Raw genomic sequence first — 17,794 nt, forward strand, 5'->3', positions numbered from 1 at the left:
GAACAGCACATTCTGGAAAGGATGTGGAGAAAGAGGAACACTCCTCCATTGCTGGTGGCATTGCAAGTGGGTAAAACCACTCGAAATCAGTTTGGTGGTTCCTCAGAAAAATGGACATAATGCTGCTAGAAGACCAACTCCTGGGCATATATCCAGAAGTTTCTCCAGCATTTAATAAGGACCCATGCTCCATTATGTTCATAGCAGCCCTATTTATAATAGCCAGAAACTGTAAAGAAATCAGATGTCCCTCAACAGAGTAATGGATGCTAAAAATGTTAGGTATATTTACATAATGGAATACTACTCAGCTATTAAAAACAATCAATTCATGAAATTCTTTGGCAAATGGGTAGAACTGGAAAATATCATCCTAAGTGAGGTAACCCAATCACAAGAGAACACAAATGGTATGCACTTACTGATAAGTGGATATTAGCCAAGAAGCTTGGAAAACCCAATACATATTTCACATATCAAATGTTACCCCAAAAGGAGGAAGAACAAAGTATGGATACATGGGTCCTTTGTAGACAGGGGAACAAAATACCCACAGAAGGAGATACAGATACAAAGGGTGGAGCAGAGTCTGAGGGAAAGTCCATCCAGAGACTACCGCATCCAGGGATCCATCCCATATACAGTTACAAAACCCAGACACTATTATTAATGCCCACAAGTTCTTGCTGACCTGAGCCCAATATAGCTGTCACTTGAGAGGCTTTGCTAATGCATGACAAATACAGAGGGGGACTCTCTCAGCAAGCCATTGAACTGAGCACAGGGTCCCCAATGGGGGAGCTAGAGAAATAATCTAAAGAGCTAAAGGGATTTTCAGTGCCACAGGAAGAATTTGAGCCACCCAGTACTTCCAGGAACTCCCAGGGACAAAACCATCAACCAAAGAGTACACATGGAGTTACCCATGGCTCCAGACACATAGGCAGCGAGGATGGTCTTGTTAAACACCAAAGAGAGGAGAGGCCGTTGGTCCTGGAAAGACTTGATGCCATAGTATAGAGGTATATACGGATAGGGAGGCAGGGGAGGGTTGATTGGGGAAAAGGAGATGGTTTATGGGATTTTGGGGGGAAGCAGAACCAGCAAAGGGGACATTTCAAATATAAATAAAGAATATACCTAATAAAAGAATAAATAGATAAATAAATAAATAAATAAATAAATAAGAATGTTCACCTGAGGAATATTAAATGGCTGAGAAATACCTAAAGAAATGTTCAACATCCTTAGTCATCAGGGAAATGCAAATCAAAACAACCCTGAGCTTTCACCTCAAACCAGTCAGAATGACTAAGATCAAGAACTTAGAAGACAGCATGTGCTGGCAAGGATGTGGAAAAAGAGGAATTCTCTTCTACTGCTGGTGGAATTGCAATCTGGTACAACCACTCTGGAAATCACTTTGGCTGTTTCTCAGAAAACTGGGTATAATACTACCAGAGAACCCTATAATACCACTCCCGAGCATATACCCAGAGCATTCTCCAGCATCTAATAAGGACACATGCTCCAATATGCTCATTACAGCCCTATTTACAGAAGCTGGAAAGAACCCAGATGTCCCTCAACAGAGGAATGAGTACAGAAAATGTGGTATATTTACACAATTGAATACTACTCAGCTATTGAAAACAATGAATTCATGAATTTTTTTTTTTTTTTTTTTTTGCAAATGGGTGGAACTGGAAAATATCATCCTGAGTGAGGCAACCCAATCACAAAAGAACACACATTTTATGCACTCACTCATATGTGTATATTAGCACAAAAGCTTGGAATACCCAAGGCACAATTCACATATCACATGATCCTCAAAAAGAAGGAAGAACAAAGTATGCATACTTTGGTTATTCTTAAAAGGGGGAACAAAAATCCCACAGAAGGAGATACAAAGACAAAGTGTGGAGCAGAGTCTGAGGGACGGACTATCCAGAGACTGCCCCACCTAGGGATACATCCCATATACAGTTACAAAACCCAGACACTATTATTGATGCCCACAAATATCTGCTGACCTGAGCCTCGGGTAGCTATCACCTTGGAGGCTCTGCTAGTGCATGACAAATACAGAGGGGGACACTCTCAGCCAGCCATTGAACTCAGCACAGGGTCCCCCAATTGGGGAGCAAGAGAATGAATCCAAGGAGCTAGATTTGCAGCACCATAGGAGGAACAACAATATGAGTCACCTAGTACTCTGAGAAGTCCCAGGGACAAAACAATCAACCAGAAAGTGCAAATGGTATTACCCATAGCTCCAGATACATATGCATCAGAGGATGGCCTTGTTGGACATCAAAGGGAGGAGAGGACCTTGGTCATGGGAAGGCTGTATGCTGCAGTGTGGGGGGATGTCTGGACAGGGAAGGGGAGAGGGTTGATTGGGGAGCAGGGGGAGGGAAAATGGGTTATGAGACTTTCAGGGGGGCATTAAGCAGGAAAAGGGACATTTGAAATGTAAATGAAGAATATATCTAATAAAAAAATTAAGAAAAAATATATTTGAGAGGCAACCCAATCACAAAAGAACACACATGGTATGCACTCACTGATAAGCTGATATTAGCCCAAAAGCTCAGAATACTCAAGATACAACACACAGACCACATGAAGCTCAAGAAGGGAGACCAAAGTGTGGGTACTTTGATCTTTATTGGAAGGTGGATCAAAATATCCATGGCTCATGACTAACCAATAGACTGAGCATTGGGTCCCCCAATGGAGCAGGTAAAGAAAGAACCCAAGGAGCTAAAGAGGTTTGCAGCCCCATAGGAAGAACCATATGTAATAACCAGTACCCCCAGAGCTCCGAAGGACTAAACCACTAACCAAAGCATGCACGTGGAGGCACCCATGGCTCCAGCTACATACTGGCAGAAGATGACCATGTCAGACATCAATGAGAGGAGAGGCCATTGGTACTGTGATGGCTCAATGCCCCAGAGTATGGGAATGCCAGTCATAAAAGTGGGTTGGGGAAAGTGAGCTGCAGGAGTGGGGAAGGGTCTAGGGGTTTTTGGAGGGGTAACAAGGAAACGGGATACCATTTGAAATGTAAATAAAGCAAATATCTAATAAAAGTCATTTTAAATTTTTTAAAATTAATAAAAAAAAGGAAAAAAAAGAATGAAAGAAATATGGGAGAGCTGCCTGTCCTTACTGCTGGGGCAGACTCTTGCAGGGTCTGCCACAGTGAGGACACCATCTCCTGATACAGACACCATCTCCTAAATAACCCACTGCACTCAGGGCATTTGGTCCCTCCAAAGCAGTGAGGAGAGGCTTGGGGCACAGTGTGACATATCCCGGTGGAACAGGGAGATAGCTGACTTAAAGTAAGAACTATGAGATTTGGGGATATTTAAAAGTGTATGGCTCTTAGCATGGATAATATATGTTGCATAATAAAGAAATAATTTTTATCTTGGGTATAAATGAGAAATATCACCTAACTTTCCACATTATAGCTGGTCAACATACTAATTTTTTTAACATACTAATTTTGAATACCAAAACCAACTAGAAGTGAACATACCTCAAAAAAGAAGGTAAAATGTGAAGAATAACTTCTTAATTTCAGGCAGTGTATATACGTTTTTCCCTGTCTATCTCAACTTTGAACTGTAGCTGGTTCACTACACTGAATGTGCATAATAAAACAAAAGGAGGCAGTGCAGTGCTGGTGGTTGGCAGGGTGCTTGTCAAGTGGTTGTGTCTCTCAAATGCTGTATGACCGCATTATGGCAGGACCCGGGCTCTGAAGGCAGCATTGAGGCACAAGCTATGTCCCAGGGCTCCGAGCCAGGCACCACCAGTCCCTGGTCAGCCACTCAGGTGATGGTGCTCCTGATGCAGCAGGACAAGGCCTAGGCGGGCGGTGCTCTAAGGCTGGACCTGGCTGTGCTTGAGGTGGAGGCAGATGCAGCAGATGCCAGAAAAAGGCAGGGGAGGATGACGCTGACCTACTGGACACATCGGACCTGGCGACTAGCAGCGAGCATGTGGAGGATGAGTTGGAGACAGACCGGAAGAGTTGGAGGATGAGGATGAAAAGGGTGGCAGCAGCTCACTGGCAAGGCTCCAATACCTGTACCCATGAGGGCTTTCGTGAGACCACCAGCCAGGTAGCCAAGCAGCACAAGTCCTGGATGTGCAAGAAGCACCTCAACAAGATGTACAAGGACAAGGACAAGAGTGACCAGGCTCTGGGCTCTGGCGGCCCCTCCGCAGCCAGCACAGGCAGCATCAATCTGGAGGACAGCACAGACAACATATTCTCCATTGTCAAACAGAGAACAGGATCTTTTGTCAATTGCCCTGCAAGACCTACTCTTTTAGAGCAAGTGTTAAATCAGAAAAGACTGTCATTACTAAGAAGTCCAGAAGTTGTCCAGTTTTTACAGAAAGAGCAGCAGCTACTAAATCAACAAGTGTTGGAGCAAAGACAGCAGCAATTCTCAGGAGCACTGGTGTAAGGGCTGAGGAAGTAAGGCTGAGGTCTGCTGTGCTTTATCTTACTGTAATGGACAGTCAGTTATGCTTTTAGACTAATACAACACCTTGAGAATGGAAAACTGAGCCAAGAGGATCCCAATTCCAAAGCCAGCCTGGGCTACACAGTAAGTTTCTTGACAGAGAGAGAGAGAGCGAGAGAGAGAGAGAGAGAGAGAGAGAGAGAGAGAGAGAGAGAGAGAGAGAGAGAGAGAGAGAAATGGAAAAACCACTTTCTGTTAATGTGCATGTACATTTGAGGATAAATAAGTACTGAATTTTTACATTTAATTGTTTCACATCATTATGTTTGAAAAAAAATCACCTTTATACTTTTTAATGTTTCTCTTCAGTTATGCTTGCTGAAGCTAATGAGGCAGTTACTTTCTGTGGAAGTCATAAATGCAATAGCAATACCAGTGCTGTGATTCTCATCATGAGGCACTGAACAGGAATGACATGTCTTGGGTTGTCACTATGACCTTCAACTAGCCAGGCTGCAGTGAGGGGCCAGGAACCTTAACATTCTGCAGCGTCTGTGGTATTCCACCAACTAAATGCTACCTTGCTAGCAATGCGCCTCAGGTGCATTGATGACCTGAGGTCAGTACTAGGTCAGTTGCTTGTACTAACCTTTTTGTAGAGTTAAAGTGGAGTTGTGAAAGCTAAGCAATTTTACACCCACAAGGAACATTGTCACTGACTCTTCATGGAACTAAAGAAAGAGAGGGCATTAGAATTGGTGCCTCAGTGTTTGAGGGTCACTCTCCTTTAAAGCAGGTTGTCTCCTCAGTTGAATTTGTGAATAGTTCAGACATACTCAGCCCACTAAGGCCAGGACAGAGTTGGTTTTCTTAGAGTCATTCGTAATGTTCTTTATAAAGGAGATCCTGAAGGTATTGTAATATTCATGTATTGTCAGTGCTTTTCTTGATCTTTTAAGCTTTATTTATTTACTATATGTGAGTACACTGTAGCTGTCTTCAGACACTCCAGAAGACAGCTACATTTAATTTAGATCTCATTACAGATGGTTGGGAGCCACCATATGGTTGCTGGGATTTGAACTCAGGACCTTTGGAAGAGCAATAAGTGCTCCTAACCACTGAGCTGTCTCTCTAGCCCGTCAGTATTTTTCAAAATTGAGTACTTATTCCTGGCCACTGTTAAAGGAATGGTGGATTACCTGGGTAATTTTTTTTTTAACCTTTTCCCAGGAAAACATTAAAAAGGCAAAGATACCATAAGATACAGATTCAGATGTCAAGAGAGTAGTATATCCAGGGGTAAGTTAATAAGTGATTCAAGGCAAAATGTGTCAGTTTGTTGATTCCTAAACTCTGAAATATATGTGATGTGAAACATAGCTATGGTAAGCCCCCACAGGGCTACAGATGTAGCATAGCCTTACTGTACCCACTTAGCATGTACAAGGCACTCACCCCACTCCCCATACTATCCACCACAATAAACAAATACACAGAAGAGTAATTTTTTTATTATTTTCTACATTCTTTGTTTACATTCCAAATGTTTTCCATCCTTCCTTCCTACTCTACACATTTCTTATTAAATTAAAATACTACTGTCACATCCCACATTAAAATCTTCCTAGGAAGTCCATACTGCTGACTGGTTAAGCCTAGAAAGTGGCAGAAGACTGAGAATATGAAGAAATATTTATTTCTCTATCTACCTATCTAACTATTTATCCATCTATCTGTATATCTTACAATTTCTCTGGGGAAGAACCAAGAGTTTCATTAATTAGCATTTATCACCATGACTAAATACAAGATATAAGTCTTTTAACAATATTGGATGTTTTTAAGAACTACATAAAAGATGTATCTGGGCACATTCCTGTTACAGGCTTTTTTTCATCATTTTTGAACTTCTGTATATCCTGCAGTATTATTTCAGTTCAATAAAAAGAATTTCCTCTCACTGTATTTACATGAAGACAATGGGTTGGCAGGGTGGGTCTGTGAGCAAAGTGCTTGTCACATATGTGTGAGGACCTGGATCACATCCCAGGTACCTACAAAATCCCAGACACAGCAGCAGCATGGACTGTATTTGGTGAGATGCTGTGGCAAGAGGGGAGACAGAAACAAGAGAATCCCACAAGAGCCTGACCTAAAAAGCATTTCATGAACAGAGGTGAACAACAGACCTCTCTCAGATCTACACCCAAACTTGTCTTCTGATCTCCACCCACACACCATGATAAGAGAGGTTGACTTCAAACATGAACATGAACAAATATATAAAGATAGAAACACACATCATACACACGGATCTAAGACATGGATCTGAAACAATAAGGCACTATACCAAGACTTACGTAACTCTTTTTCATGGAATCATTTCTCTCTATTCACTCTCAGATAATACTTTCAAATGGGTGGATAAAATTTTGAGGGATCAAGTTCTTGCTGAAGTAGCTGACATTCTCTACATACTGCATCCATAATAGGGTACAAATTTAATAGAGTAGAGTGCCAAAAAGCCTGGGTGTGAGTTGTACACACCTTTAATCGCAGCTCTCTGGAGGCTGAAACAGAAGGATGTGGTCTACAGAGTGAGCTTCAGGACAACCAAGAATAGAGAGATCCTGTCTCAAAAAGATGTATTTAGAAGGCTCTTTTAAGACACATGTGATGCTCTAGTAAATTTCCTGCTGACACCAACTCCCTGTGGATGAAACAGGAGCAGGTACCCTTTGAGCAGAAGTACACACTCTGCTGAGCTGATTTGCATATGGAGTCATTATCCAACAGCCTAGGCTCCTTTAAGGAGAGCTGCCAGGTGCCTAAGAAGCATCCTCTCTTCCAGCTCTCAGAGATGGAGACAGACACACTGCTGCTATGGGTGCAGCTGCTCTGGGTTCCAGGTGAGGATGCAGAAAAGTGCTGGGAGCTAACGCTGTGGCCATCATGACTTTCCATTGCTCTGGGCTCTTGGTCATTGTAATTACTGCATTTGTAATGTCTGTGTGTTTATCATTCCAGGCTCCAATGGTGACACTGTGCTGACCCAATCTCCAGCTTCTTTGGGTGTGTCTTCAGGGTAGAAGGCCGCCATCTCTCCTTCAGGGCCAGCCAAAGTGTCTCTTTATTTGACACTATACATTTAATGAACTGGTACCAATAGAAATTAGGACAGCCACCTAAACTCCTCATCTATGAGGAATCCAACTTAGCATCTGGGGTCCCTGACAGGTTCAGGGGCAATGGGTCTGGGACAGACTTCACTCTCACCTTCAATCCTGTGGAGGTTTTTGATGCTACAACCTATTACTTTCAACAAAGTAAGGAACTTCTCACAATACTCCAGGGCTGAACAAAATACTCCTGGGGTTGTAACTCTCTGAGGCTCAGTCTCTCAGTTCTCCCTTACTCTCTGTCATCTCAATACAGAGCTCTAAGCTTATGTGAAAAAATATCTCAAATAATGAAACAAACTTTATAAACAGATATATATATATGTCCCATCCTTCATGCTTTGTAATTTAATTATTTTCCAACAAAATATATGATTTTTTAAATTATCATTTACCATTTAAATTTTTATTAGCACATATGTATCTTTGGATAATTTTCCCTTCTCCCCTCACACCCTGACTACATCTCTGCCTACTTTTCTTTTCTTTCTTTTTTTTTATTCGATATAATTTATTTACATTTCAAATGATTACCCCTTTTCTAGCCCCCCCTCCCCGAAAGTCCCGTAAGCCCCCTTCTTTTCCCCTGTCCTCCCACCCACCCCTTCCCACTTCCCCGTTCTGGTTTTGCTGAATACTGTTTCACTGAGTCTTTCCAGAACCAGGGGCCACTCCTCCTTTCTTCTTGTACCTCATTTGATGTGTGCATTATGTTTTGGGTATTCCAGTTTTCTAGGTTAATATCCACTTATTAGTGAGTGCATACCATGATTCACCTTTTGAGTCTGGGTTACCTCACTTAGTATGATATTCTCTAGCTCAATCCATTTGCCTAAGAATTTCATGAATTCATTGTTTCTAATGGCTGAATAGTACTCCATTGTGTAGATATACCACATTTTTTGCATCCACTCTTCTGTTGAGGGATACCTGGGTTCTTTCCAGCATCTGGCAATTATAAATAGGGCTGCTATGAACATAGTAGAACATGTATCCTTATTACATGGTGGGGAGTCTTCTGGGTATATGCCCAGGAGTGGTATAGCAGGATCTTCTGGAAGTGAGGTGCCCAGTTTTCGGAGGAACCGCCAGACTGATTTCCAGAGTGGTTGTACCAATTTGCAACCCCACCAGCAGTGGAGGAGTGTTCCTCTTTCTCCACACCCTCTCCAACACCTGCTGTCTCCTGAATTTTTAATCTTAGCCATTCTGACTGGTGTAAGATGAAATCTTAGGGTTGTTTTGATTTGCATTTCCCTAATGACTAATGAAGTTGAGCATTTTTTAAGATGCTTCTCCGCCATCCGAAGTTCTTCAGGTGAGAATTCTTTGTTTAACTCTGTACCCCATTTTTTAATAGGGTTGTTTGGTTTTCTGGAGTCTAACTTCTTGAGTTCTTTATATATATTGGATATTAGCCCTCTACCTGATGTAGGATTGGTGAAGATCTTTTCCAAATTTGCTGGTTGCCGAATTGTCCTCTTGATGGTGTCCTTTGCCTTACAGAAACTTTGTAATTTTATGAGGTCCCATTTGTCAATTCTTGCTCTTAGATCATACACTATTGGTGTTCTGTTCAGAAACTTTCTCCCTGTACCGATGTCCTCAAGGGTCTTCCCCAGTTTCTTTTCTATTAGCTTCAGAGTGTCTGGCTTTATGTGGAGGTCCTTGATCCATTTGGATTTGAGCTTAGTACAAGGAGACAAGGATGGATCAATTCGCATTCTTCTGCATGCTGACCTCCAGTTGAACCAGCACCATTTGTTGAAAAGGCTATCTTTTTTCCATTGGATGTTTTCAGCCTCTTTGTTGAGGATCAAGTGGCCATAGGTGTGTGGGTTCATTTCTGGATCTTCAATCCTGTTCCATTGATCCTCCTGCCTGTCACTGTATCAATACCATGCAGTTTTTAACACTATTGCTCTGTAGTATTGCTTGAGGTCAGGGATACTGATTCTCCCAGATTTTCTTTTGTTGCTGAGAATAGTTTTAGCTATCCTGGGTTTTTTGTTATTCCAGATGAATTTGATAATTGCTCTTTCTAACTCTGTGAAGAATTGAGTTGGGATTTTGACGGGTATTGCATTGAATCTGTATAGTGCTTTAGGCAAAATGGCCATTTTAACTATATTGATTCTACCGATCCATGAGCATGGGAGGTTTTCCCATTTTTTGAGGTCTTCTTCCATTTACTTCTTCAGAGTCTTGAAGTTCTTGTCATACAGATCTTTCACATGTTTGGTAAGAGTCACCCCAAGATTCTTTATACTGTTTGTGGCTATTGTGAAGGGGGTCATTTCCCTAATTTCTTTCTCAGCCTGCTTATCCTTTGAGTATAGGAAGGCCACTGATTTGCTTGAGTTGATTTTATAACCTGCCACTTTGCTGAAGTTGTTTATCAGCTCTAGGAGCTCTCTAGTGGAGTTCTTTGGGTCACTTAGGTAGACTATCATGTCGTCTGCAAATAATGATAGTTTGACTTCTTCCTTTCCAATTTGTATCCCTTTGACCTCCTTATGTTGTCGAATTGCCCGAGCTAGTACCTCAAGTACAATATTGAAAAGATAAGGAGAAAGGGGGCAGCCTTGTCTGGTCCCTGATTTCAGTGGGATTGCTTCAAGTTTCTCTCCATTTAGTTTGATGCTGGCTACCGGTTTGCTGTATATTGCTTTTAATATGTTTAGGTATGGGCCTTGAATTCCTGTTCTTTCCAAGACTTTAAGCATGAAGGGATGCTGAATTTTGTCAAATGCTTTTTCAGCATCCAATGAAATGACCATGTGGTTTTGTTCTTTGAGTTTGTTTATGTAGTGGATTGTATTGATGGATTTCCGTATATTGAACCAACCCTGCATTCCCGTGATAAAGCCTACTTGATCATGGTGGATGATCGTTTTGATGTGTTCTTGGATTCGGTTGGCAAGAATTTTATTGAGTATTTTTGCATCGATGTTCATAAGTGAAATTGGTCTGAAGTTCTCTTTCTTTGTTGGATCTTTTTGTCGCTTTGGTATCAGCGTAATTGTGGTTTCATAGAAGGAATTGGGTAGTGTTCCTTCTGTTTCTATTTTGTGGAATAGTTTGAAGAGTATTGGTGTTAACTCTTCTTTGAAGGTCTGGTAGAATTCTGCACTGAAGCCATCTGGTCCTGTGCTTTTTTTGGTTGGAAGACTTTCTATGACTCCTTCTATTTCTTTAGGCATTATGGGACTGTTCAGATGGTCTAGTTGGTCCTGATTTAATTTTGGTATTTGGTATCTGTCAAGGAAATTGCCCATTTCTTTCAGATTCTCCAGTTGTGTTGAGTACAGGTTCTTGTAGTAGGATCTGATGATTTTTTGGATTTCCTCAGTTTCTATTGTTATATCTCCCTTTTCATTTTTAGGTTTGTTAATTTGGATACTTTCTCTGTGCCCTTTGGTCAGTCTGGCTAAGGGTTTATCTATCTTGTTGATTTTCTCAAAGAACCAGCTCCTGGTTTTGTTGATTTTTTGTATGGTTCTCTTTGTTTCTACTTGATTGATTTCGGCCCTGAGTTTGATGATTTCCTGCCTTCTACTCCTCCTGGCCGAAATAGCTTCTTTTTGTTCTAGGGCTTTCAGGTGTGTCATTAAGCTGGTAATGTATGCTCTCTCCATTTTCTTTTTGGAGGCACTCAGGTCTATGAGTTTTCCTCTTAGCACTGCTTTCATTGTGTCCCATAGATTTGGGTATGTTGTGTTTTCATTTTCATTGTGTTCTAAAAAGTCTTTAATTTCTTTCTTTATTTCTTCCTTGACCAAGGTATCATTGAGTAGAGTATTGTTCAGTTTCCACATGTATGTGGGTTTTCTGTTGTTTCTGTTGCTATTGAAGACCACTTTTACTCCATAGTGATCAGATAGGAGGCATGGGATTAGTTCTATCTTCTTATATTTGTTGAGGTCTGTCTTGTGACCAATTATATGGTCGATTTTAGAAAAGGTACCATGAGGTGCTGAGAAAAAGGTATATTCTTTTGTTTTAGGATAGAATGTTCTATATATATCTGTTAAATCTAATTGGTCCAAAGCTTCAATTAGTTTCATTGTGTCCCTGTTTAGTTTCTGTTTTCCTGATCGGTCCATTGAGGAAAGTGCAGTGTTGAAGTCACCCACAATTATTGTGTTAGGTGCAATGTGTGCTTTTAGTTTTACTAAAGTTTCTTTTACGAAAGAGGGTGCCCTTGCATTTGGGGCATAGATGTTCAGGATTGACAGTTCTTCTTTTTGTATTTTTCCTTTGACCAGCAAGAAGTGTCCCTCAGGGTCTCTTTGGATGACTTTGGGTTGAAAGTCAATTTTATCTGATATTAAAATGGCTACTCCAACTTGTTTCCTGAGACCATTTGCTTGTAAAATTGTCTTCCAGCCTTTTACTCTAAGGTAGTGTTTGTCTTTGACCCTGAGGTGTGTTTCCTGTAAGCAGCAAAATGTAGGGTCCTGTTTACGTATCCATTCAGTTAGTCTGTGTCTTTTTATTGGGGCATTAAGTCCATTGATGTTAAGAGATATTAAGGAATAGTGATTGTTACTTCCTATCATTTTTGACGTTATTTTTTAAATTTGAATGCTTAACTTCTTTTGGGTTTGATGAAAGGTTACTATCTTGCTTTTTCCAGGGTGAAGTTTCCCTCCTTGTATTGGTATTGTCCTCCTCCTATTATCCTTTTTAGGGCCGGGTTTGTGGATAGATATTGGGTAACCTTGGTTTTGTCATGGAATATCTTAGTTTCTCCATCTATGGTGATTGAGAGTTTTGCTGGATATAGTAGCTTTGGTTGGCATTTGTGTTCTCTTAGATTCTGCATGAGATCTGTCCAGGACCTTCTAGCCTTCATAGTCTCAGGTGAAAAGTCTGCTGTGATTCTGATAGGTCTTCCTTTATATGTTACTTGGCCTTTTTCTCTTACTGCCTTTAGTATTCTTTCTTTGTTTAGAACATTTGGTGTTTTGATTATTATGTGACGGGAAGTATTTCTGTTCTGGTCCAGTCTGTTTGGAGTTCTGTAGGCTTCTTGTATATTCATGGGCATCTCTCTCTTTAGGTTAGGGAAGTTTTCTTCCATAATTTTATTGAAGATATTTGCTGGCCCTTTAAGTTGTATATCTTCACTCTCATCTATGCCTATAATCCTTAGGTTTGGTCTTCTCATTGTGTCCTGGATTTCCTGGATATTTTGGGTTACAAGCTTTTTGCATTTTGCATTTTCTTTAACTGTTGAGTCCATGGTTTCTATGGAATCTTCACCATCTGAGATTCTTTCTTCTATCTCTTGTATTCTGTTGTTGATATTTGCATCTCTGTCCCCTGATTTCTTCCCAAGGCTTTCTATCTCCAAAGTTGTCTCCCTTTGAGTTTTCTTAGTTGTTTCTACTTCTGATTTTAGATCCTGGATGGTTTTGCTTAGCTCCTTCACTTGCATGTTTTTGTTTTCCTGTAATTCTTTAAGAGATTTTTGTGTTTCCTCTTTCATGAGCTCAGCCTGTTGACCAAAGTTCTCCTCTATTTCTTTAAGAGGTTTTTGTGTTTCGTCTTTCATGACCTCAGCCTGTTGACCAAAGTTCTCCTGTATTTCTTTAAGTGTTTTTTTGCATTTCCTCCTTGTTGGCTTTTGTATTCTCCTGGATTTCTTTCAATGATTTTTGTGTTTCCCTTGCAAGGGCTTCTAACTTTTGATCCATTGTCTCCTGAATTTCTTTAAGTATGTCCTTCATGTGTTCCTGTACCAGGATCATGACCAGTGATTTTAAATCCAAATCTTGTTTTACTGGTGTGATGGGGTATCCAGGACATGTTGGTAGAGGAGAATTGGGTTAAGATGTTGCCATATTGCCTTGATTTCTGTTAGTGACGTTCCTGCGTTTGCCTTTTGCCATCTAGTTCTCACTGGTGTTAGTTTTTCTTGTCAGTGCTGGACTCACCCGTGCAAGCTGCCCCTTCCCAGTTGGCCTCTGGTGCACAGCTTACCTCCTGCGATGCTTGTAGACAGGGTGCTGCTGCCCAGGCTGTTCAGATCCCAAAGCAGGCACCCGAAAGCTCCCGCTGGGGCCCGCTGGATTCACTGGAGCACACTGACTTCTCCCAGCTGGCCGCCCAGAAGCCCAGCTAGCCACTTGCAGGACTTGGAGATGTGGTGCTGCCGCCCAGGCTGATCTGGATCTGGAAGCGGAGAGAGTAGAGCTGAGGGCTTCTGCCTGAGGCCTTGCCCCAGATTGTGTCTGTGGACCAGATGGAGCCCGTGTGCACCCCCAGGGAGTGCCGATGTTGTATGCTGCTGTGACCTCCCCTGTGTTCCGATCACTCCGCTGAGCAGCCGATCCGCCACCCGGGCTGTCGCACACAAGGTTAGCCTGGCCGCCCAGTCCCTGAGTCCAGGCAAAAGCCTGGGAGGCCAAGGTCCGAGCAAAGTTCCCCTAGGGCTATGACTGTTAATTGGGTCCGTCAGGTGACCTGGATGGCCGGTGTGCGCGTCCGCGCTCCCCGAAAGTACTGGGAGAGTCTGCTGTGCTAACAATCTCCTGGGCGGGTTGACTCACAGATGGCCCACCAAGCTGCCCAGTTCTTGGGGTCAGTCCTGTGCCTTTTGAGGCCTAGACCCCCGCTTTGTTAGCCTCAGGCTATGCCTGTTACAGGTCTGCCCGCCAGAGCTCTCTGTTGTCCTGCAGGCAAAATGGCGGCGGCGCGCGCGCAGGCCTGGGCAAAATCCTCCTGGCTGGGTTGGCACCCCGATGGCCCCCCGACCAGCCCAGGGCCTGGGTGCAGGCCAATGCCAGTCGGGCTCAGACCACCGCGGTGTTGGCCTCGGATTATGTTTGTGTACCTCAGTCTGTCCGATCTCTGTAGTCCAGAACCAAGATGGATGCACCTCTCCTGACAGGTGGGAGGCCGAGTTCTGAAGTGGCTTCCGTGCAGGAAAGGCGCCGCACAACTGCAGCTGCTTGCCGCCCGGCTGGTCAGCGAAGGTCAGTGGTCGTGGGCGCAGGGCCTAACTGGTCCCTGTGTCGCCTTGGTTCCACTGCTGATGGCCCTTCAGCTGGACCAGCCGCTGCTGCACTCTTCTGCCTACTTTTCTACCCTCAGAATCCTCCTTTGACTTTCGTCATTGAGGATTTACTGTCTTTTACTTATAATTCTGGAAATAGAAAAAAATCACTGGTCAGGATGCTGATGGAGGTCTTCAAGAAGGACATAAATAATTCCCTTAAAGAAATACAGGAAAACACAAGTAAATAGGGAGAAGCCCTTGAAGAACTAAAGAAAATCATAGCAAAACAGGAGAAGGAATTGAACAAAGCCATCCAGGATCTAAAGAAGGAGGTAGAAACAATAATGAAATCACTAAAGGAGACAACTAAGGACGTAGAAAACCCAGGAAAGAAGTCTGGAGTCATGGATCCAAGCATCAAAAACAGAATATAACATATAAAAGAAAAAAATACAGGAAGGAAATAAAAGGAAGGAAGGAAGGAAGGAAGGAAGGAAGGAAGGAAGGAAGGAAGGAAGGAAGGAGAGAGAGAGAGAAAGAGAAAGGAAGAGATGGAGAGAAAGAAAGAAAGAAAGAAAGAAGAAAGAAAGAAGAAAGAAAGAAAGAAAGAAAGAAAGAAAGAAAGAAAGAAAGAAAGAAAGAAAGAAAGAAAGAAAGAAAGAAAGAAAAAAAGAAAGAAAGAAAGAAAGAAAGAAATTATGTCTTATCCTTGGCTCCTTCTCCCTCTCAGGTTTTCTGCTATGATCTATGATGAGGTGAATATCACACTCCTGCCATCTACTTCCTCCATGATACTCAACCTAACCATTAACCCACAGCAGTGAAGCCAGACTAACAAGAACTGAAACTGAGACGAAATAAGTATCCTCTCTTTGTCACAGTGCCTTGTCACAGTAAAGAAACAAAATACTTAGCAAACAACATACATGCCAGTGATTTTCCTCAGATATACCTGACACATCTGTGCTGGTACTATACACTTGGGTGTTGGAAGCAAGCTACGGAGAGCCTATTTACATGCAAATTAATGTAAGATAGTTGGAATTCTCAAACAACTATTTGTAACCCTATTCTATCTCTGTGTTTCAAAATGGTGCACAAGGCTGGATGTGATGGCCCATGCCATTTATAACAGTGATTAGAACAAGGTAGGTGGAATTTTGTGAGATCAAAATACACTTCCCAGTTTAACAGGCCATGAGACCTTCTCTCAAAAACAAATAACAAGTAAAATATATGCTTTCAACTACTTTTAATTAATACATTTGAGATTAGTTAACATATTGATTTTATTGAAGTACAAAGTATTTCCCTCAACAAATATCAAACAGTATTATGATAAGACAGAAAAAGACTTGATTTCTATGATACAAAATCATATTTACCATTAGTGTAGTGTAGTATTATATGAGTTATCACAATCTGCATATTAGGAAAATAAATGAAAAGACAGAGGAAGGAGATGTGGCCTAGGAACAGGAAGCATGCATAAGACGTTTTTTAAAAAGTCAAACAACAGGTTTTCTATGGATTTTGTATCTACATTTTTCTACATTCATAAAACCCTCTGTGTGGGAGTGTGTGTGTGTGTGTGTGTGTGTGTGTGTGTGTGTGAATGTGAGTGGGCACATATGTATGTCATAAAGAAATAGGTAGAAGGCAGAGAATGGAAGATTATTAGTTGGAGGGACATGTGGTGACAGAAGAAAAAAGGAGAATGAAGATTGTCAAAATACATAAAATACTTTTTATATATTTGCATTATAAAACACTTTATATATGGGAATAAATAAAGTTAACCAAAAGGACAAATTGAACAAAATTGCCAGGAGTCCGAAAGTAGGAGAGACCCATCAGAGCTGAGCTAAGCAAAAGCCAAGTTCTCTTCTGTACCTTCCAATGTGAATATAGCCAGAAAGGCTCTTGATTTAGTTCATGTAGACTCACATTGGAACTTTTCTTTCCAGAATATAAGATAATAAATTTGCCAAGCTCAATACACAGAATCTAAACATGTGAAATTAAAAAAAAAAAAGACACAATTGTCTTTACATCCTTTTTGCCATAAGAGACTTCCAAGACAAAAGATCAGTTCATTAATTTTCTACCAAACTCTGCAACAGTTAAGCATAGCATCTGCAGGGCAAAAAGGAAGTGTGTAGGCCTGGGGATGTGTGGTGTGGTGCAGGCAGCCAGTTAGAATCTCAGAGGAGGTTAGTGTAGGAGGCTGATGCACTGTGGGAGGAGAGCTGTAAACCTGTGCACAGTAATAATCTGCCAGGTCTTCAGCCTGCACACTGCTGATGGTGAGAGTGAAATCTGTCCCAGATCCACTGCCTGTGAAGCGATCAGGGACCCCAGTTAACCTGTTGGATGCCCCATATATCAGCAGTTTAGGAGACTGTCCTGGTTTCTGCTGGTACCAATTCACAACTGTACCCACATTCTGACTGGCCTTGCAGTTCATGGCCACCCCGTCTCCCACTGATGTGGATATGGATTTTTGTGTCTGGGTCATAACAATGTCTCCATCAACACCTGCAATCAAAAACAGATAATGAGTATACACTTATATACTCAAAAATTTTGTAATACACATCTTAGAATCCAACTGTCTTTTCTAATGTAATTTTCTTTTTTATCACTTGCTTCCTATAGGAAATAGGTATTTCTCTACAAATGAATTACTTTTAAGACAATATAATACTTTTAAATGTCTCACCAGAAAACCAGAGCAACACGAATATGAAGACCTGAGTCTGTGACTCCATCTTGATGCCGATGCTGGTCTGAGGCATTTCAGATCACACTTTAAAGGCCTGGTTTATAAATCATGGGCAGATGGTCTGGTCTGTTAAGAACCTATGCAAAGTAGTCTTCAAATAAGGAAGTAAATTGGCTGGACACAGCTGTGTGACAGCATCCAGGTCAAATCAACAGCCAAAAGTACTATAAAAGACAGGAAGTAATCACTGGAAAGGAAGTCAACATAGAAGCTCAAGGACCAATTTAAAGCTCTGAAACAACAAGTGTGTAGATGCTCTCATGACAGGCTTCCATTGTAAATTAAGAGATAAATTTTACAGAAATAATAGAACAACTACCTTTGA

General features: G+C 41.6%; 1 pseudogene and 1 gene segment (V, D, J or C); one reads left to right on the forward strand and one right to left on the reverse strand.

The window, feature by feature from the left end:
- The first annotated feature begins 3,795 nt into the window (after positions 1-3,795).
- On the forward strand, positions 3,796-4,496 carry LOC127677179 (regulatory factor X-associated protein-like; annotated as a pseudogene).
- A 12,291-nt stretch (positions 4,497-16,787) lies between these two features.
- LOC127677145 (Ig kappa chain V-V region MOPC 21-like) lies at positions 16,788-17,527 on the reverse strand. The segment is given in 2 exon segments: positions 16,788-17,222; positions 17,407-17,527. Coding segments are annotated over 2 exon segments (510 nt in total).
- Between the last annotated feature and the right edge of the window lie 267 nt (positions 17,528-17,794).

Source organism: Apodemus sylvaticus, chromosome 2 (genome assembly GCF_947179515.1).
Source record: "Apodemus sylvaticus chromosome 2, mApoSyl1.1, whole genome shotgun sequence".
Classification (NCBI taxonomy): domain Eukaryota; kingdom Metazoa; phylum Chordata; class Mammalia; order Rodentia; family Muridae; genus Apodemus; species Apodemus sylvaticus.